This window comes from Fringilla coelebs (assembly GCF_963513975.1).
Source record: "Fringilla coelebs genome assembly, chromosome: 5".
NCBI classification, from domain to species: Eukaryota; Metazoa; Chordata; class Aves; order Passeriformes; family Fringillidae; genus Fringilla; species Fringilla coelebs.
This window is the reverse complement of record NC_140033.1, coordinates 44,462,856-44,485,624: the sequence shown is the minus strand read 5'-3', so window position 1 is coordinate 44,485,624 and position 22,769 is coordinate 44,462,856. Positions and strand designations below refer to the sequence as shown.

The window sequence follows — 22,769 nt, the reverse complement described above, 5'->3', positions numbered from 1 at the left end:
CTAGAAAGATTGCCTAGGCTCTGCTTCCAGCTATTCCCCTGCATTGCAGCAAAGGTTGCTAAGTCTCAAGACTTTCTCTGAAAGACATCTTTAGCTCTGCAAAAGCAAATCCAGCTTTCTTCCCATTGCTCCTCTTGGATAGAACAAGAGGAGAAAGAGTCCTAGTCCTCCTAATCAAGGCAGTGGGAAGGGTAGAGATGATTAGTGCAGTCCTCCACAAGGATGAGCTAATTCAGGTGCTCTTCTCTACATCTTCTTCTTCAGTTCTTAATATTTAACTAATTCGGGTAGTAGCTCTGCACCCTTTAACCAGATTAAGGCTGCTGGCCTCTCTTGCCATAAGGGCACGTCACTGGTTCATGGACAGCTTCTACCCCAGGTCCTTCTCGGGGCAGCTGCTTCCCACCCAGCCTGTGATTCCTGCCCAGGAGCAGGAGTGGTGATTCCTGTTGTAGAGCTGCAGGAGGTAGATTCCTGCCTCATTCCCTGGGCCTGTCCTGCTCCCCTTGTGTGGCAGTGCCCCCAGCTGGCCTACCAGCCACTCCTCCAGCTTTGTGTCATCTGCAGACTTGCTGAGAGGTCTCAGGGATGCAGCACACAGGCCAAAGCAGCCTCCCTTTAAACTGAAAAACAGTAACAGTTCCCAGTCCCAGGTGGTAATTAATTGATTTATGCATCCTGACAGCACACACGTTCACTTTTCTCTAGTAGTACAGAAGGCTTCTACAGAGCCCTCTCCCATTTAAGGGATTCAGAGATTTAGTCTGAAAGGAAAAAAAATTTGTGGTTTCAAAAACTGGGGACATAGGCACTTCCAAAACAACTAGGTAAAAAATTTATTATTCATCTGAACTGCTGACTAGCCTGCACAGAGCCCTGTACCTTCGTAAAAAAGGGAGATGTACGCATCAGTAGAAATGCAAAGCAAAGCTAAAATGAGTATGACTTTAAGTTATAAGAGTTGGGTGCCTGTCATGGCAAAAACACAAGTCAAAAATGATAAAAGAGTCAGAGCAGAGTTGTCTTTTTTCTTTTACTTTAAAAATACTGAAACATTCAAAATTATAAAAACAGAAAAGCCTCTTGAATCCTTGTAGAAAAAAATAACTATGCATAAGTCTTAAAAAAATATAACCTGCTTTAGATCATGCCATGCTTTTGGCAAGCTACATGGTCTTTATCTCTAAACCCACCTGTGTGAAAGTGTTTGGACTGAGGAAAATATACTGCCCACCTCCCATTCTGGACAGTGGACTGATGTTCCACAGAAGGCTGAGTACCAACAGTGCATAATCCTGGGAAATAAATAAGTGAAAAGCCTTACTCTCTTTTTTTTTTGGAATTAGGATTTGGCAAAATTCCTCTATCTCCACAAGCACCAGCTGTAAGAATCAAATTAACAAATTCCAGTTACATTTACACATCCCATCATTAAGTTTGCATACCATCTTACTGTGTTTTGGTACTGTTCTGAAAGCAGTATTTTGATACACTGAAGCAAACACAACACAACCACATAGACACAGCAGCAGTTTTCTTGCTGGAACAGGAGCTCCACTTGCCTCCCCACATGCTCTATTTCAGCCTCCTCTTTGAAATGCTGTGGTTACACTCTCCCAGCTGTGTTTGCTGGACCCACCAGCCCTGTCTTACCCACATCTAAGAGGAGAAGCATGGTAGTGGAGTCTAAAATTAGGAAAATCTTAGGCCATGCCTTCATCAAAAGGACACGTCACTCAAGGTCAACTGTGTATACTCTAATGGATGTACAAGAAACAAGACCCTGTCTTCTGGGTATCTGACAGCAGACCTCAACATCTGGCTCAAAAGTCTTTTGGCAAACTTTTGATTTTGTCAAGTGACGGGAGCATGGTTCACTTACCAGACAGCATCCAGGACTTCTAACACTTACAACAGCAGGAAAAGGCAGTCTGAAGAGCATGAGAGCAGTAAGAAATTTATTTATTTTAAGGAGATAGAAATAGGGCTTGCCTTTTCTACTGCCCAGAAGGAGGGCAGGAGGGCCAGCAGCACAGGATGCTCGTAGGCAGAAACACCCAGTTAAATTTATGAGGAATAATCGTCACACTCTGCAAGTATTTTTCTGAGTCATTTCTACTGTAACTTGTTGCATGTGATGATCAGCCTCTACGTGTGAATTAACAAACAGCCAGCAAATTAAAAAGAGGCCTTAGTCCAAACTAGCTCTGCTAGACCGGGTCTATTATATTCAGGTTAAAAACCCAAGAAACAAAAGAAAGAAAACACAATTGATTTGTAAAACCAAATGTTTTTAAAGTTACTATCAGTGAAGGTAAGAAAGCCTTAAGCTGTAGAAACAATTCCAAGTCCCACTGAGCTACTACTAAACAGGCACCTTCTAGAGAGAAAAGTCTGGAAATTGCCAATAAGCAGGCAAGAACTAAAACCATTTGTGTTGTTTCTAGTGGACTTTGTACAAAAATAGGTGAGCTGGAAGCCAGCCAGGCTACAAGAACCTGCTCGTGTCACATCAAGAAATGCAGAAGAGTATGGTCTTGTTAGCATTAATAAAAACAGCAGCAGCAATGTACCCAGCACAGATTCAGCACAGAAAGTGCCAGCTTTCACTTTGCAATGCACAAGCACCCACGCTAGCTACTGTTTCTCGGGAAGCTGAGACATACATAACCACACAGCTGCATAAATTAAAATTCATTGCTGGGATGCCAAGATCCCCGAACAGCAACAGCAGAAATAAATACACATTCCAGTATCTCATTTCATCCACTTCTGCAAGTTTAAACAGTACTGAATTTGAACAATACTTGTAATTGGTGTGGAGAAAATAACTGATATTTTTAAGTTAATATGAACTAGTCTATAGAGACAGGCTGACTAAAGGAGCAGGTGAAGCATCTGTTTTCTAAGCACTTATGTTTAAGGCACTGTTACTGACCTATTAACAGAGCTCATTTTTATCACCAGTAACTACTGAAAATTTTAATGTGCAAGTAATGAGGTAAAGATACAGCATTGGAAGACATATTGCATATAGGCCCTCAGAGCCATGGGATTTAGTTTACCTTTACAAATGAGATTCAGCAGTCAGATTTCACTGCAGGAGTCAGATAATGACTTTTTATGTCAAGAAAACATCAAATACTCCAGATTATTTTTTCTGCATGAAGTAACTTTTAACACTCGAAAATAAATAGTTTTCCTTGTCCCCATCACTTGTGCAATCAAATGTGAACTTTAAAAAGACAGGCAATCACATGAAATTTGACTCTGTGCAAGAGGGTATGCCAATGGCAAAGATTATGTAGGCACATACACTAAAACTGAGTTGACTTCAGCCCAAAGCTGCATCTTGATGCCACCAGCAGCAGAGACCACCAGCTGCATTTGACATGTTCTAATACAGCTGAAGTCTAAACTAAAGACTAGCACACTCAAAACCCTTACCATACACCTTTACTGCAGTTATCACATTTTGCCCTGTAAAGTGTTGATGACTTCTTGCCCTGGATCCCAGCACTGACAAGACTATTTAAACAAGCATAAAAGGCCAAGTTCCATATGAAGGGTAAGACAAGGTCCAGTTTCAAGACAAGAAATGGCAAATCAAGTTTGTAAAATATTTAATAGAGCAGTTTCCCAGTGGACTCCTGACCAGAATCATAACCAGACTTCTAAAAATTATATATATTTTCAGATTTGAAAATTTATCTTTATTTTTTACAAAATGGATTCCAGGAAGTTTAAAAGGCAATATCATAGAGGACTGGGGCGCAGAAATCAGGTGTAGTCATTCAAAGCATTCAAGTAGGAATATGGTCATATAAATATTTGAAAAGCATCTTTTATCATAAATGTTCAGAACAAAATGTATAACTCATTCCAAACTAAAAATTGAGCTTTATAGCACATATTTCCCTGAACAGAAAAAATAAGTAACTTTTGAAATATTTCTAAAGGCCTGAAAGCTTTTTCCATGGTTAGTTACAATTAGAAGACTTGCCTTAGATTAAATTCCTTCCTTTCCAAATATGGAAAGTATTAACATCAGTCCACTGTTAAAACAGACAATGTGTTGCAAATTAATTCTGGTAGAGTATGTTCCAAGAAAGCCTGGAGTATAAAGGTGCTGAGGTGGCTCTGAGTTAGTAGTCGTCACCCCTGCTGACGACCTCCTTGCAGGTGGGGCGCAGCAGGATGGTGTGCTCAAACTGCGCCGTGTAGGAGCCCTTGATGTCGCACAGGGGCGGGTACGGATCCACGATGCCCAGGTCACACAGGTTCTTCAGCGCCATCAGGTATTTGCTCTCCCCCAGGCGATCCAGCCACCGGCGGCAGAAGGCAAGAGTACCAAAGTTTTCGTTGATAACATTTAGCAAGTGTTTCGCTCTTGGAAGCCTTGGAGGGAAAAAGCCAAACAAGAATGCGTTGGAGAAGAAAGAGTTATCACCAGCATGCATTCACTACAGAAATAAACCACACCAACTAAGAATAAGGTCAGACTGCAAGGTCTTTTTAGACTGCCTAGACTTGGGATGTCTTTCTACATCAATCACATGTTCTCTTTAGAAAATTAAGCACTCTCCTCCTGGCAAACAGGTATCCTTCAAAACAGATTGTGAACCTATCTGCAAGCTAAACTAAACAGAGACAGAAATATCTCTCTTAAAAAATAAAAGAACATTTCATTTTATAAAGAAAAACAGAATTGTTCCTGGTTCAGAGTGGTCGGTAATCTGAACTAATTTTGGCAAAGCTTGGTGGTTTAAATTGCTGAGTTTTCACTTCTGAAGTAAATACTCAGTAAGCTTTTTATTCATACTTCTTACAATATACAGGCATAAAAAAAAATATATTTATAGATCTTCTGAGAACTAAGCTTAATTGCAGTTAAGCAGTTCCTTTGTGATCTTTAGTCTAATTCTTCCCATACTCTTTCACATTCCTAGTATGGGCTATGGAAAAGCATGTCTGCCTGCTGTATTTCTGACCTGAGTGGTCTTTGTTTCAGAAAATATGTTGCACTCCTAGAAATCACAAAATGCAAACCCAGTGAAATTAAAAATGAGGAATTTCTTCATTTTACAGCAATGCACTAAAACAAAAACTCAAAACTCTCAAAATATCCATAAAATAAAACAGACGGCACAAATAGCTTAACAGATTCTGGGAACAGCAGTAAGACAAAGATTGCAGCACACAACCACAGTACAGATATTGACTAAAAAACCCACTATACATTTAATACACAGGTGAATACACAAATATAATCTATATACTACTAAGCATCAAAAAAAAAAAGGAAGATTGTTAAAAAGACAATATAAAATTCTGAAAACATATTTTCCCCATTTTCAGTTTCTGAATAATTTTCAGAATTATTTCTGTGTTATTCCACCTTAACAATCAGAGTGTATTTTGTAACAGTATTGCTAGTACTGCCCTTTGAGTCCTCTGATGGCCTTATTAATTATGCATTGTATCAAATTTGAATCCCAAGGGGGTGGTATCAAAATACTCTAACAAAATCCAACCTTATTGGCACATGCCCGACATCAAAGTTCTTCATATAATGAGAACACTCCATATCATCATGAACAACGCCTTTTCCTGTGCTGCCGAAGGTTTCTATAGCATACACTTCACCTTCCTAAGGACAGAAAAAAGGAACATGTTGCAATATGAAAATGTGACATCGTGTCATTCTGATACAACATCTCAGTATTACACTTCTGAATACAAGTAATTAAATGTGTATAGATTCAATTGTCAAATCAATGTAGAAAAAATTCAGCATGGAGATTTCACACATTAGTTACAGGTATCTCCAAATCATCAGCTATTTACATTAGTAGCATTTTATTTCAAGCCAGAAGCATCAGCATGTTTCTAGTCACAACCTCTCTAAGTCCTTGCAGTTAAAACATTGTCAAGACATACATCTAACATAGCCAAGAAACTGTATTTGCTACCTGGACGTACTTCTCCTGTGCTGTTCAGGTGTAAGTCCTAGGATATGTATAGTTTAGACATAGCAAATAGATGTTGATTACAGACACTTACTGCACTGATGAACTTTCTGCCTAATTTCTGCAAGAATTTTCTGGTAACAGGTGCTAGTATCTACCCTTAACCTGCTCATTTTCCTTCCACAAAATGAATTTCTTCAAGAAATGAAGGTGATACATATCTGCAAGGGCATTATCAAAATTCTAGCCAGAACATACTGAAATGCCATTATACAGACTCATTTCTGCCAAGTGCATTCACACATCCTTAACAGCAGGACTGTGACAGGGACTTAACAAGCCAGGGGCATCAAACACTGACGGACACCATGAGCTCACTGCTTATTTCATTAAGCTACTTTTAAAGCCACCAGCCCAGAATGAGAAGCCATATGAAAAGCAGTAACAGGCTTCAAATTCAAGACAAACTTTTGAAGATGTCCCTGAATATTCAACTGACTCATTTAAAATACCAATCCTCAAAAAGCCCCATACAATGCTGCCACAAGATTCACTTAAAACCCACTTTTTCTGAATAAGGATCATCAGAGGCTCTGTTAGTCACAAAAAACTCCCTGGATTGCAGTTTGATACTATAATTAGCACAGTACAGCAAGACCTTGGCTACGCTGCACATTCTTCACTGTCAGACTCACCGTACTTAATGATGTAGAATCGACTCTGTCCTAAGTAACCTACAGAAGCTGAAAAAATTAGAAAAAGTCTTTTCTCCAAAACCAAACCATTAACTAAGTCAAACTAGGAAGAACACACAAGTTTTTCTGTCTTTTCTGTCTTTTCCAATACTCTTAATCCCTTTGCACAATCTTATAGATAACATAGTTTAAACTTTGTCTTTTTGTGCACATCATAGGTTAACAACTATGATACAAGTTTTGGGTGATGAGAGTTAGCCTACCTCAAAAAACCATCCTGTCCAGACCACACCTGTGCCTATTCAGCTCTTAATAAGTCTTATCTATCCTGACAGACTTACTGGTGATCATTAGTGACGAAGCTTAGAATAAAATTAAAAGCTTCTTGTCTCATCACCCATCTTTTAAATCTTATCTCATGAGAATAAGAGCTTCAGTGAAAATGATGGCTAAATCTCAGGTCCCACGTTTGAATACTGCCTTCCCAACTGGTACTTTGTCACATCATTTACAGCCATTGCCCTTCCCCTGTTCCAGAACACTATCCAAACAACAGCTTTGACTAGCCTCTCACATTAACTACAAATACACTTAATTACTTTGTATCTGCAGAGAAAAACTACATTGGAAGCTTCTCAGGAAAAATACTATATCTAAAAGTACTCACAAAAAGTTATCCAAAACTACACTTCAGATGTATTTATCAAGAATTACCTAAGTGAGAGAAGATTTCATTACAGAAGAAACAAACAAGGAGTATGAATGACCTGCAAGTCATTCGGAAAACTCCGATTTCCTGAATTCCAGTTCACCCTTAAATATAAATTCCTTTTCATATTTCTTTTCATTAATGTTCCTAAATGCAACATTCCAACACTCCATATACACACTGAGAAATAAATATACAGGAGTTTCAGTAAGTATTACTGTGGCATTCAGGTTTCAACAGTGGTGGGTTTCTTTTGGTTTGTTTCATGGTTTGTTTTTTAAATAGCACTGTTCCAAGGCTTCAGTTTTAGGAAGTATTAGATACCTGAACACTCCAGGGCTAAAATGAAGAAGCCACTGAGAGAGAACTACTCCTGCGCAGGAGCATTACACAGTACAGCAGTTATTCCACTGCAATTATTCACCAGAATCACAAAAACTACAAATCAAAAATGCACAGAAATACTATTCTTGCAATGATACTGGGGAAATTTAACAGAAGGAATAAAAAACTCAACTTACCTCCATTCTTGTGGCTTCTCCTCCTTTCACAATGGGTACTGTTTTTCCTGCATGTATCCTATAGGGCCCAATGGAGTGTCCGTTCAAATTGCGGATTGGCTTCACTTTGGAAGAGAACATGAATATTACAGGCAATTTCCTAACAAATGGTGAACCCTTTAAGGCAATTTGGTTTGTTATCCCATATTAAAATTGTAATAGTGAGTCATCATACTGCACAGGAACCAAACACAGAACTATCCACGTATCTTGTACAAACACCAGCCAAGACACAGGTTAGTTTTTTATGCTTTAGCAAGGCCTCATTATTAAAGAGCAGCAACTCCAACAGTAATAAAAGCTTATTAATTAAGCTAAACAGCAAGTATCAAACTATCTGTACAGTTCAAAACTGTTGTTTAGCATTCATCTTATCTGTTAGACATGCAATATTTGGATGTATAAGCCAAGAATGTTTCTCCAAAGGAAAGGCAAGCCAGCCATAAACATGTATTTATGCAAGATTCATACCATACTTCTAGCAGAAAAGTAATTTCAATATCCTATGTTGAAATCAATATTTATACAAATTTATATACAGGTACACACTTCTAAAACAACTATCCCTATATGAAGAAAATAACTTGCCTTGGTAAGTTTTGCCATCAATTTCAACTTCATAAGACTCCATAACTTCTTGTATGGCCTCTCCCACATCACACAGACGTACATCTATTCCAGCACACTGAAAATAAATGCAAATATAAATTGAAAATAATCACAACATTTAGTGAAAAAGTCTTTGTAAATTACTTACATAAGCATCATACCTTTATTCCAGTATTTGTGGCATCCTTTACAGCTTGTAATAGTCTGTCATATTTTGGATTGAACGTGACTGTAAAAGCACAGTCAATAATACGACCTGCAATCAGAAGTTAGTTAGCTTCATACTATTTGCATTGAAGAACATTCTCAAAGTTTTAATTAATAAATGAAAACTAACCACTAATATGTGTTCCAAAATCTATTTTGCAAATGTCATTGTATTGCAGGACTGTTGGATCTCCAGCATTGGGAGTGTAGTGGGCAGCACAATTATTCAGAGAACACCCCGTAGGAAATGCAAGACCTGCATTTAAACCATTTTCCTTTATCAGCTTACGTGAGCAGTCTTCTAGCTTTTCACTGAAAGGCAGAGGGGAGGGAGAAGAAAAAAAAGAATAGGACAGTTGTCATTTGTATTTCTTATGATGACTTCAAATAAATCAATGCAAGAACAAAACTTCAGAAAAATATTAAAGCAAATGTTTTTATATCAAATCAAACTATTTGTAGGCTAAATAGACAGACAAACCTAGGCTGAAAAACATAGACACAACACAACAATTTTCAGTTCTTTATGTTGTTTTCTCTACCCTTTCTTGGGCAAAAAGGAGTCCTTCTCTATTGTTTTTAATTTAAGTTTAAAATATTTATCCTTACAAGCTACATTTAACCCATCCTTCCCGAACAGCAGAGGTTAGACAACCAAAGTTTAGGCAAATTAAATGCATTCTTTACAATTACTGTGATTTAAAAGGAAGTGGGGAAAAAGGAGGTAAAGCCTATTATTTATTAAAAAAACTGATTATAAAACAACCTTTTTAAAAACCCAGAGTGTTAACTATGATAAAATAAAACCTTGTGAGACTAGCATTTGTTTTTTGGTCTTGTCTAATCTCAAGATGCTAGCTACTGCAAATCCACAAATACACACCCAACGGTGCATTCTCCTTCAGCGTCAGTGAATGAGGTAAACTGCAGCTCTCTGCAGTGCACCAAACTCTGATTTTAAGAAAGCCAGAGAAATATGAAAAAAGGGAGCGTGTTTTAATCAGCAAGGTCCCAAGTCTGAGGTCCTTTAGGAAGAACAGTCATGTTTTGAGAAAATGACTGCTTAAAACAGCCAAACTGTATAATTCACTAAGACAGATTTGTTTCACCCAGACTAGTGAGCTGCCTTTCTTCTACTTTTCCTCATGGCATAATATGTCTTTCTGTTATCCTTGCACAGTTACCTTGGGGATCAGCTCTCATTAGCTTTCTTACTATCCTACTCTTGACAGCACAGTCCTCAGTCACACCAGGCTGAAAGCACCTGATTTTGGAAGCTAAACTGTTCTGGATTCGTGCAGTACTTGGACAGTAGACATTCAATCTAGATAAACTGAAGGACAGAAAAAGTAATAGTTGGAAAAGTCAAAAAATCAGTCCAGGCTAATTTTTTCTTTAAACTTAATGAAATTCACATTCATCTGAATCCATTTGCTCAGTTATTTCTTATTAACTGTGAATAAAAAACCCCATTGTGTTTCCACCAGAAACACCAGTCAAAGAAGACTAAACACAGTCCAAACCTTCCTGCCCTGGACTGAATACACAGCTGTGCTGGTTTTATGCCTCTTTGTCCAGTCCACAGCACAGACTGCATCTCACTGTCCACATGGCATTTCATGACAATTCTGGCAAGCAGCAGCAACAGTGCTGCTATTGTTGCTTCTCCCAGCACCGCTGCAGAGTAGCAAAGGCACTGAAAACTAAATGAAGCATATAATCAAAGTACAAGAACATCATGGAAAGCTTAGTTTAAAATTCAGTGTAATCCCAGGCCCTGTAAAACTGCATAAGCTAAAAATGCAAGGGGAAACTTAAAGGAAATAGCTGGCAACACTGGCTGTGTACCTAAAATACAAATCTCCCAAACACTCCTTAAACAAAACACAAAGTGAATTAAGCACACAAAACTGAGACTAAATTTCTCCCTCTCTGGAAAATGAAGAAAAATCTACAGCACAGGTCTTCCAGAAGATGTGTGTCCTCACCAGATTTCTATCATTGTCATTCCAGGTTTTATCCAGCTTATAACGTATTTCCTCACTTGTCTGTGTGCCTCTGCAGCCTCCCGAAAATCATTCCAGATTTCCTCACTGGCTTGGTCTAGTGCTTTCTTTTCTTCACTAGTTGTTCTCCAAGCAGCAGTTCGCCTTGAAAATAAAGGAAATGTTTCAAACAAAGTTACTATAACCACAACAGTCATTACAGCTTCTGTCTAAAGACTGCAAAGTGTTTATTAACCAGTTAGGTCTACATTCCCCTGTGTAAGAAAAGATCCTGATTTATACAATTTTCAGAATAAAGGAAGCCTATAAAAAAAATAAAAATCTATCAGTACCACAGACTAGCAGCTGTGAAAGGCAGTAACACCCTACCAAAGGCCCAGACAAGCAGGGTGCTTGAAGGATGCCCAAAGACACAGAAAAGGCATACAAAATTCATATTAATGCCTGCAATTCCACCTTAAGTTCAGCAGGGCAAAAAACTGCATCAGGCTCTACTCATGCAAAAAGCTTATTTTTTTCACAATCTTACTCATTCAGACAGCGTTGTTCCTGTATAGAGATGAACCTCAGCACTATAGTGTGGCTGCTTGGCCCAGAAACTGTTGCTGACACAGACAATAAGCATCTTCAAAATTTAAGAGCTTGCAGCTCCAGTATTATTTTCAGTCATGCTCAGAATATTTAGGTAATAACACCTAACACAGTGCATGGTAAGTATGACACAAGGGAATGTTACTTTCTAAATGGCCTGGATGGTGAATTAACATTTGTTACAGGAGAGCACCACTCATTCAGGCTCTTTGGTAGGTTCATAGACCAAGTACAGAAATATTTTTTAATACAGAATTAAGTATAAGATTAGCTTTGAATATATTCTGTATTATGCAAAATCCAATGCAACTACAGTTCCATGAAAGCAAACAAACAAAAACATAATTAAAGTATTCCAACAACTGTCAGAACTTAGCTAGAAGACTACTCTGACTACAAAGTAGAGATAACCCTTCAAATGGTGAAGCTGTAGCCACATAATAGTGCAAAAAACCCTAGTGATGACTCAAAGACTCTGTACATACTGTGCAAGACAAAAACTACTAGAACAATACACAGCTACACATGCTAGTAGGTGGGTCTTCAAAGAAAATGGGTGGTGGGCAAGATGGACTAAAGAAGCTGAAATACACTGATTTTCAAATTTAGAAATTAATGCAAATGAGTTGCTTCTAAGCAAACAACTTAGTACACAGAGTGCAAAGGATTAGTTTTTGAAATTCAAAGGTGTAGCTTTTTACCTGTTTCATAGACATGTATCTTAGCCCCATTTTGAGTTTTCCTTACAGCCAAAAAACAGGTACAAGTGAACCAAGAGACTATGCCCTTGAGTTTTGCTGCATTTTGAACTAAGAATATATACTTATATGTAGATTTATAAGTATCTATCTTTATACTGAGTATTTCAAAATAGTTGAAAAGATAAAGGAGGATAATAGGCTATTCCATAAATCTTTCTCAGGATGATCAGAGAGTACAAAATATTTTGAGACCCTTTTGCTTGTTTCCATTGAACTTTCTGCTTCTTTTCAGATAAAGGTGTAAAGCAGAAATCCCACATTTACCTTTCTGAGAAGTTTTCTTGCTCCAATAGCAAGCATCACACATACTACTCTTACAATATGCCTCAATCTAGCAAGTTCTACCAAAAAAAGAAAGCAACGTGCTGTAAAACCTGGGCTCCTGCACTGCCACTAGAAAACTGGACTTCTGCCAGCACAGTAGTCATTGAAGATGGAAAAGGTGCACTGCAGAAAAACACTGGGGACAGAGACTCAAAGATCCTTTCAGACTGTTCTGGATTCCAGCAGCGAACACCCCTTGGTAGCAAGAATTGCTGACAGAGTCTGGGCAGCTGCTCTGCCATCTGTCACAGACTTGAGTGCAAACTCCAGCAAACTGGCAGGAAGCCATCCTCACTCTGTCTTGGTGTATTTCAGCACACAGTCACTTCACACAAGTCAACTGGGGGACAGAACCGCCTCTACATGTTAAAACACTGTATCAGACCCAAAGCATTTTGCTGAAAAAGCTGCACTACTGCCACCTGGGAACTCAGGAAGGGAGGCAACAAGAATTTCTGCCAGGGCCTAAGCACTTCAGGACACATGAAAAATCTTTTGGTCAGATGAAGGCCTCATGCTAAACATCAAGTCCTGCCACAGGTACATGAGCTAACAAGCTTTTTTTTTTTCCCTAATGTGCTGCCTGTCACATGTCAGCTGAAGAAATTCAACTCTTGCTCCAAACCATTTGGTTTTCACTCCAGTTACAGCCTGCAGTTTTCACCAGTACAAATCTTTACAGGATCACACTGTAATTTAGATTATAGTGATTAAAGAAATCCAGAAAAGAATTTCCCCAGATTATCTTCCCCCAGAGGGACCATTACGAGCTTGAGAGGTGGGCCCATGTGAACCTCATGACGTTGAACAAGGCCAAGTGCACGGTTCTGCAACCTGGGTCAGGACAATCCCCTCACAAATACAGGCTGGGTGAAGAATGGATTGAGAGCAGCCCTGAGGAGAAGGATTTGGGTATGTTGGTGGACAAGAAGCTCCACATGACCTAGCAATGTGCACTCACAGCCCAGAAAGCCAAGTCATACACTGGGTTGCATCAAAAGCACCATGGCCAGCAGGTCAAGGAAGGTGATTCTGCCGCTCTACTCCATTCTTGTGAGACCCCACCTGGAGTATTACATTCAGCTCTGGGGCCCCCAAGATAAGAAAGATGTGGAGCTGTTTCATTGAGTGCAGAGAAGGACCATGAAGATGGTCATGGCTGTAAGCACCACTCCTATGAAGACAGGCTGAGAATAGGTGGGGCCCTGCAGCCTGGAGAAGGGAAGGCTCTGGGGAGAGAGACCTCATAGCACCTTCTAGAACCTGAAAGGGAGAGCGGAGAGCTTTTTTCCAAGAGCTTGTAGTGACAAGACAAGGGGTAATGGCTATAAACTGAAAGATGGTAGGTTTAGATTAGAAGCTAGGGAGAAATCCTTTACTGTAAGGGTGTTAAAGGCACTAGAACAGACTGCCCAGAGAAGTTGTGGAAGGTGTCCCTGCCTATGGCAGGGGGGTTGGAACTAGCTAATCTGCAAGGTACCTTCCAAAGCAAACTAGTCTGTGACTCTGTAACAGCAAAGAGGCAGAAACAAGTAGGCAGGGTCAAGAAATCCTTAATTCTAATTTAACAAAATTTGGGTATCATGAAATACTTATTTATTTTCTGCCCTCCCAGTTGTATCATTTCAAATTCCCACATCTGCAAGAAAATACGCAAGCTTAAAAAAAAACCACCAAAAAAACAAACAAACAACAACAACAAAAAAAAAAACACCAAAAAAAAAAAACCAACCAAAAAAGAACGTCCCAAAAAAAACCCCAAAACAACTGGATATATAAAAATGTTAAACCTGTTAGACTGTTGTCTATGGAAATATTGATTATCTGCTATTTTTTTAAGGCTGAAATTTGAATGACGCCCACTTCTAGCTGAACTTCTCACACAAAATACACAATTGTGGGTTGATGAGAGGTAACTTTAGAAAGCACATGACATTAACAGTTAAGAATAGAAGTGCAACTCTTAAAAAAATCAAAGGCAAAACCCTACTGACCTCAGCATGAATAAGACATGGCACAAAAATGCTCCACCAATATATAAAAGGAAGGAATTACACAGAATATGAAATATCCTGGCATTAATGTCAGCTACTAATTTAAGTAGTGGCTTATATTAGGAAATACTAAAGTAGCATAGCAAGATTTGAATATTAAAATTAGGAAGAAAACTAAGCACATATTTGCTTAAGCACATTACATGAGGAAACTATTTCAGGTTCCTTAGAAGCGTATATTCTTCCTCCATAGCAGAACATCAGAAGAGACAGAAGGTACAGAAGAGACAGACCACTTAAATCCTGTTATGAAAGGAGGTTTGTTTTTATGGTTTTTGTCCTTTTTCTTTTCAATAAACAGTAGTTAAACCAGAGAAAACATTTTAATCTTCAATAGCTGAGTATGTATTAGAGGTGTAAAAATAGTGTGTTATTTGTTAATAAACTATATACATGATTAAGTTATTTATTATCTAATTTCCTGGTTTAAATCATATTCTTATGAACATGGTCCAAGTCTTAAACACTAAAGAATCACTCCTGGATCAGCCTGTCAGAACTATCCTGTGCAAGCACATCATTAGCATGCTGATGAAAATGCTGCTCTTAGAAATTGTGTTCAAATAAAGTAATGAAAAAGAAGACAAAGCTTCCTTGAAAGCAAATTTTCATCTCATAAAAATGAAACCATATAATCTGAACACAATTTATAGGGGGTACTGGAAGCATTACTTCTCTTATTTAACTTACATTCCATGAGAAATAGGCATTGACTTTAAATAACCAATAAAAACAACATTCCAGAATACTTTTATTCTGAAGTAAAAGTCATTGAAATCTAGACAATGCTTTCAGACATACAAATATCTACCCACCCTCCCCCTGTGGTTTAAACTATTATTTCAGAGCTTCGATTCAATATTTCCTGGGAAGTTTAAAAATTTTCAGTAATACGTGGTCTTTTCATTCAAGTTTGCATACAATTCAAGCTAATCCCGTGCCATGCATCCTGTGTCTCTACCAGGTAAAATATGATTTTCCACAACACTTCACACAGGGGAAAAAAAAAACAAACCAGGAAAACTCATTCAAGTTAGTATGTCCTACTTTCTAACAATGTACAAAGAAATAGTATTCTCCTGTAAAAACATAAGGGTGCAGATCTCTGTTTCAGTGAGCCATTGGAAGCTGTTGTTTATTTAGTGCAATTGCACATTATTCCCACATTACTATGAGTTACAAAAACAGGTGAGGTCGCAATAATTACATGTTAATTCCAAGAGAGAGAAGCAAGGTACAGAATATACCATGTAGGCTTTTAAATTAAATGGAGAGATTCACATGTCTCTACCAAAAAATAAGTAACAAAAAATTGGCATCTCAATGGCCACAAAACTGCTGCATAATAGTATCTCATCTCCCTGAATTTTAAACCTTCACTCACTTCTAATTCAGACAAAGTTTTTCTTACAAGCTGCCTGCTGAAAGTCTGTCAGCACCATGGGTCTCAAGGGCATCCTGCCTCACAGCAATTCTGCTCATACTGGCTATACCTTAATTAAAAGGGTAGAGAAAGACAAACATTTCTGGCCTGAAGACCAGTATTCATTGAGTTCCTTGATAATCCAGTTAAAGAAAAAAAAGGCAAACCCCAAAGTACATTATTCATTTTGTCCATTTAGTTGCACATTAATATTTTTTTTTCAGCACATCAAAATGAAAGCATCTCTTCCTTAAGCTTAAAACACTCACCCATCTTGTGTTGGTGGATATTCACATTCTTCTCCCTTTGGGAATACATTGCTGGGAAATAGATCACATATTGGAATAGAAGGTGGATCTGTCTGGACCTTAGCTGTTGAGTATAACAAAGTGTTACACACAGGACTCTGGAAATACTAACCCTCTTATTTCAACCATAAAAGTTAAACAGCAGGAGTATTTAAGATCCCCTTAACTAGAATCTGGGCTTCTACCAAGACAACATTGTATCACAACGCCCTCATATGACTTCATTTAACCAATGCTCAAGGCCAATGAATGCCCTCAATGGCATTCAGGGATACCAGAAAGAAGACAACTTGGCCAGACTTAGCCTAAAAACACAAACTGCACCCCTAAATTTGTTTCATCTGCAAGAGCAGCACTTGCACACACTTAAAACCAAATATTCACATAGTCTGTATTTGTGTACTTGATACCTACGTCCTTTCTTCTTTTTCTTCTTCTTCTTCTTTTTCCCAGTTGCTCCATCTCCTTCACCCTCTCCATCTATAGGAAAAAAAGTGCTCAGCTGAACATAAAATAATCTTAAAAGAACCAAAGTTTGAATAGAACACAAAAATATCTGGACTAACTGGAAACACTTCTCTTACAGCAGAACTGAATGGATTAAAAGACAACATCCAGAAGCTGCCACCAAAACATCAGCATTTTCAGTCCCTACACCAAACACAGACCTAAGAAAATAGTTCTGAAAGTTGACAACAAACATATCACCAAACAGAGTAAAAAAGAGATCTCAGGCAAAGTGTTTTCAGAAAGTCCTACCTCATATTCCTCTGTTCTCAATTCAGGCAAATAGACGTGTGGAATTGTTAAAGGATACGAGAGAACTGTAATAGACACAACAGCTAACAAAAAGCTAGAAACTACTGCTTCCACACCATCTTCTGATGCCTCAGCTAAAAGAACTTGCTGCATCTGGAAAGGTAAAGACCCCAAAGGAGTAAAGATGAGAGCACTCTAGGCCAGGGTAAATTTAATCTGGAGATAACAGGGAAGGTCACAAATAACACTCTCAGCAAAAGCACTGAATGTGCGAGATACAAGGGTGGTCAAACACTGGAACAGGCTTCCCAGAGAGGTGAAGATGCCCCTGGAATCTGGAAATAGTCAGGGTCAGGCTGAATGGAGCTTCAAGCAACGTGATCTGCCTGAAGATGCCCCAGCTCATTGCAGGGGCTTGGTTCAGATGACCTTTAAAGGTCCCTTCTAACCCAAAACATATGAATCTATACCAGTGGGAGGTTTCCAGAGAGCACAGCAGGTAAGCACCAAGAATCAGCCACACCATTTACAGTCACATCTGGGAGGTAACCAAACCCTGCAGACTTCACATTTGGCAACATCTAACCCCTACTTACTTCATACTCAGTACTTCAGGAGCTATCAGCTACCTAAACCTTCTGGTCCTAAACACAAATTCTTTTCAAAGTAGACAAGTACTACTCATCTACATATAGAACATTTTCAACTATAGCAAGAAGTAAATTTAAAAGAACTTCTAGAATCAAGTCAAAGCATTCCATTTTGAGTGTATTTATCCAGAAGCTTGTATTTAAAAACCAAACCAAAAGTGACCAGCTGCTCCAGTCACTAGATTTCAAGCCTCTCATGATGGTCAATATAATCAGCAATTTTATGCCATGATGAGTGCTGCAGCTGGGGCAAATTTCAGTAGCCAGTCCTGCCCCTCCCCAGCTCATTTTGGCATTAAGTATCATAATTTAAGTTTCTGTAACAAATTGTAAATATAAATACTTTGTATCTATAACATGGTCCCAACCTACCAGATTCTTCATCAATATGTATTTCACAGGCAACCAAAAATCCTTACCAGTGCATACAAATTTCTTTATAATGTGAAAACTTTGTCACATTTGTCTTGACCTTGAGCAATGCCCAAACCATACATAAAAGAAATTAATCAGGCATACTCCAGTTCATTCACCAAGAGATTTCTGGATTATTTTCTCAAATGCTAGGCCTGAACTGAAGAGAAAAAAAAACCCAGCATTTCTTAAATATTGCTGCTGCTGCTATCTGCGTATTGTAGCTTTTTCATACATCACTGCACGTGAAACTGCCAACTGTGAGCCAAACTAGCCCTGTCTATGCTTTCATGTCCTTGAAGACTGCTGCAGACTAGCTGTGCTGCCAGAAACAGAACTACTGCATCTGACCAACACTGTTTGTCTTCAGGTTACTTAGCTGCTAAGGAAAAAAATTGTCACCAGAAAAGCAATTTCAGGTCTTTGCAAAACAGAAGTCCAACCATGTATCATTTCGGTACAGCCATTTAATAACTTAGCACAGTATCATGCAAAAATATTATATATCAGCATATTTCAACATGGCCAGGGAAATGCAAAGAGCACTTGCTAATCTCTCCTAGAGTTCAAAAGTTATAGAGTCTCCTTTTTGAGGCCATCCAGTTACAGGCTTATCAAGAGGAAAAAAAAGGGAAAAAGGAAGTAGGTATTTTATTGATTTTCATCTAATGCAGCATGTCTTATAAAAACAATTCTGAAGCTATACAATTAAGATGGTGACTGGTGAGAATCAGTACAGGCAAGAACACAGCTGTCTTCAAAACAATTAGTTGTAACTTTTCTGCAAAAGTATCACTTTTACTAGAAACACATCCAAGTCTAATATGTGGAAAAAAAGAGCGATTATTAATTCAGTCATAGCATCACTTCACTGTTTTATGTTTTCTAATAGTGCAATACAATTACTAATACTGTAAAAAGGATAGGAGAGTACAGCATCTGATCTGCAACTATCATTGTTATTTCTTCTGAGACACAACTCTGTTCTAATGATTTCAAAGATTTCTTTCCATTGTATACAGCTTGCATTACCCTCCTCAATACTTCCTAAAGTTGCAATGATGGCAAAGCACATATTGCATTAATTTCAACTCCATAATCTGAAATATACCACAAAAGAAGCCATAAGAATAGATTTCTGTGCAAAGTACCTGCATTAAACTTGATGCTGCAGATTGGTAATGGTCAAAGATAAATTTGTTACTTAATATGTCTCAGCACTCTGATTGAATTTTTTAAAACTTCCATACCCAATTCATTAAAATGACATTCCAGAAGGACAAATTCCAGCAAGTGAACTAAGAAGATTTCTAAGCAGACTGCTCAAAGTGTTGAGAAAACTTCATATGCTAATTCAGAAAAAATGAAACTAAATTACCACTTTAAGAAATGTGTTTTTTTAAACATCCATTTCTGTTGAGAACCATCCATCAAACCAAAGGAAATACAGCACCTTAACTGGATCTTCCTACAGAAAAGATGGACTTGGTCTGGATTTCAATACAGACATTTTCAAGGTTCTGGCTTAGAAAAGCAGCTACACAGCACAAGCAACATACAAAATGCGTGTCCTGCTTACGTATTAATCTCCCCCAAATTCAATTTTAATGAAAAATTATAATTCCAGATGAGAAGGTTTCAAGTCACTGGTAAAGACTGTAAAACCTATTAATTAAAATGCTCCCTTGAAATTTTCTCTGTATGTTTTAAGCCAAGAATAAGAGACATAATTTGGAACATAAATGTCTACTGGCCGTGGTAATGCAAGTGAGAATGGTTTATAGCTCACCTTATCTCAAACTAAACATTCCCCTTCAGCAGGTTGATCTTGAAAACACAAACCTTTAAGAAAGCCTGTATCGCTGTTATTTTTATTTGCACACCTGTGTGACAGCAAAATCATTGACAAAAAGTAGAAACTATAGCTAGCTCCATCTCACCTCTCCAAAAAGAAACCCAACCAAAATCATACCAAGACATCTGTAAACAGTCTGTTAAAAGGGAGTCTTGGAAGAAGCTGAGACTGAAAATGTTAAAAGAAAATATAAGTTATACTTGCCATCATCATCATCATCTTTTTCTTTCTCCTCCAGGGCTTGCTTATCCAATTGTTTTGCTACATCATCAAGAGCGCCTTCCATTTCTTTATCAGTTTCTTGTCCTGTTTGTAAAGTTAAAGTATGACTTACTGTAAAACATTAGCTCCATGTTAGTAACCAATAGCCCCCAAAGCTTCATAAAAACATTTTGTTGTACTCATCCCACAGACACCTGAGCACCTAACGCCTTTTTCTCTCTTAAAGCAGCCCCAGAGTGTAAGGCTGTAGGACAGTACAGTGACAGGTGCTGTTGATGAAACCTGCATATAAAGGTAAATTAGCCGGACACTTCTGATTACTTTTTTCTGCCCGGGTAACTAATTCTTCTTCCCATAGCAGCAGCCTGCTCTTGTGAGATAATATGGGCGTGAAGTAGATAATTATAAACGCACAGCACGATCATGGCTAACTGATGGCCTGCTAAAACAAACCCAAACCATCGCGCCTTTACGCTATTTGCCCAGACTTGCTCCAGCTCTCTCCGAGAACTTGGGAGGGGTGCAGAGCCTCCATCAGGCGGGATGACTTTTACAGCGGCTGTCTTACACCTTTCTCCCCTCGGGGCATAGGAGAGGGTGAGGGAAGCGGTGGCTTCTCTTGCGCACACCGGAGAGGGGAGGACTTCCCGGCCACAGCCGAACGGCAGCAGCATCCTCCGGGCACCGCCAGCCCGCTCCGAGCCGCGGGGATCCCCCGCAGCCCACACCGCTGCCAGGGGCCGGGACAGCGGCCTCGGCGGCGCCCCGCACCCGCACGTCGGGACCCCTGAGCCACCCCCGTCCGCACACAGCCGCGCCCGCGTCCCGGTGTGCCGGCCCGAGGCCCCGCACGCCGCCCAGCCCGTGTGCGCAGGGTCGCGGCGCGGCCCGGCCCCTACCCGCAGGGCCCGCTCTGCCCTTCTTCTTCTTCTTGCGCTTCTTCTTGGCGCCATCCTCGGCGCCGAGCCCGGCCGCGCCGTCCCTGTCCTCAGGCTCGGGGGGCAGCTCGCCGTTCAGGTGCTGCTCCCGCTCCTCCGCCCGCCCCACGCCCGCCATGTCGCCGCGGCCGCGCCGCCTCGCGCGCACGGACCGAGCCGGGGAGAGCGGCGGGGCCGGCGCCACGCTCTGTGGTGCGCGCGGGGCACGCCGGGACGGGGGAGGACTCCGCCGGGAGGGCGGGAGGGGGCGGGCCCTCCGCCGCGCACGCGCGGCCCCGCCGGGGTGCGCGCGCGGGCCCGTGAGGGGGGAGGCGGGGGCGCGGCCCGGGCCGCTCCCGGCTGCGCGGAGCGATAAAAAATGGAAAGGAGAAATCTTATAAAAACAGCCCTTTCCGTCAGAAGGAACAGCTGCTACGTTCCCTTACAGCACGTAAGATTGTTAGGGTTTTACTATTTGAGGGCACTGAGGAGATGTGACTAACACGAGAGATAACTGGTGTACAGAATGAAAATAATATAAGGGGAAAAAAATCACTTCTTCCAAGTCACATAGGGCAAAAAAGGGAAGCTTCTAATACATGATAAGGACAGTGCCTTGTCCCATTTCTACTACTCTGTAGAAAAGCAAGGCAAAATGCCAAATTTGCCAGGATCCACTAATGAAGTATTAAATCAGCCCAATCCTTAAAATTCATTTACTGAGTTTATACTTTTCACAGGTTTTCTACTAGTATAACCATGCTGGCTGAAAAATACTTTTCCTCCTTGGTATACTTGAACATAACATGGTATAGTATAGTGCCATTATAATTTATAACATACGAAGTTTAAAACTGGGCCTTGTGTTGCATAGCTATGTTTTAAAATGCTTCTGCAGGCAGGTCTTTGCTTGGGAAAGCTGGTAATGCCTTGTTCCTTCTTGAGGTACAAATTCTGCCCCCTTGGCCCCGCCGAGCCTGGCTGATTCCATCTGCCCCTTCCCTGGCTCACACCCATGGGCATCTCCTCACTCCTGACCTGATACAATTCCCAGCAAGAACAGAACTCAAAAGAACTAAACTAATGCTCTAGTACTGATCAAAGGCCATCCTGCTCCAGGCGAGTGTCATGGCAGCATGATATCCATCCATTGCTCTCACACTGAGAATGGGTGACACAAAAGCAAGTGCACTAACTCTGCCTAGAACACTCTGGATTTATTGCTTTCTATTCTAGTCTTCTAATGAGGTAGAAGCAGAATCTACAGAACTGGTTTGGTTTGGGGTTTTCTTGTGGATGGTGGCAGGAGAAAGGGGGAGCATCAATGATGAAATTCCCTGAATTCTCCATTTTGAGTCATCTTACATCTTCCTGTTGTGTGTTTATTGTAGTTGAGCACTGTAATGGTCCCAGGATATCTGACAGCAGTGATTTTGTGGTTTGCTTTAATCCATTAGTCTCTCATACATCAGACTGCTCTACCCCCTGCTCTGACCCCTCTAGTGCCTTTGAAAGCTTGAAAGAGTGATTGTGCTCCTGTTCCATTTGATCTGGTGTGTGCCAAAACAGGTTGCCAGACCATGGATTTTGTTGACTCTAGAAGTGAAGTGACAGATAAAGGAGTCCCTAAAGTCTACAGAAGCCTAGGGAAGACAGAAGGAGATATATTGGCCAGAGACATATAAAATAAGAACACATCTCATGCAGAAGCTGCAATCATGAGATCTGCAAATGCA

The 22,769-nt window shown here is 39.9% G+C and overlaps 1 protein-coding gene across 1 annotated transcript; it reads right to left on the bottom strand.

The window, feature by feature from the left end:
- Window positions 1–3,606: 3,606 nt before the first annotated feature.
- METAP2 (methionyl aminopeptidase 2) lies at window positions 3,607–21,259 on the bottom strand. Its single transcript, XM_084205611.1, has 11 exons — window positions 21,016–21,259; window positions 20,099–20,200; window positions 16,631–16,696; window positions 16,178–16,280; window positions 10,738–10,899; window positions 8,880–9,061; window positions 8,704–8,798; window positions 8,522–8,618; window positions 7,895–7,998; window positions 5,535–5,650; window positions 3,607–4,398 (listed from the first exon to the last, which is right to left on the bottom strand). Exons 1-11 carry the CDS (start codon window positions 21,170–21,172, stop codon window positions 4,146–4,148), a joined length of 1,437 nt encoding a protein of 478 aa, XP_084061737.1. The 5' UTR covers window positions 21,173–21,259; the 3' UTR covers window positions 3,607–4,145.
- Between the last annotated feature and the right edge of the window lie 1,510 nt (window positions 21,260–22,769).

Coding starts and splice junctions, on each gene's coding strand:
- METAP2 (XM_084205611.1), bottom strand. CDS start 21,172: ATGGCGGGCGTGGGGCGGGCGGAGGAGCGGGAGCAGCACCTGAACGGC. Junction 20,201..21,015: donor GGGCAGAGCGGGCCCTGCGG/GTAGGGGCCGGG, acceptor CTTTACAAACAG/GACAAGAAACTGATAAAGAA. Junction 8,619..8,703: donor CCACAAATACTGGAATAAAG/GTATGATGCTTA, acceptor ATTTATTTTCAG/TGTGCTGGAATAGATGTACG.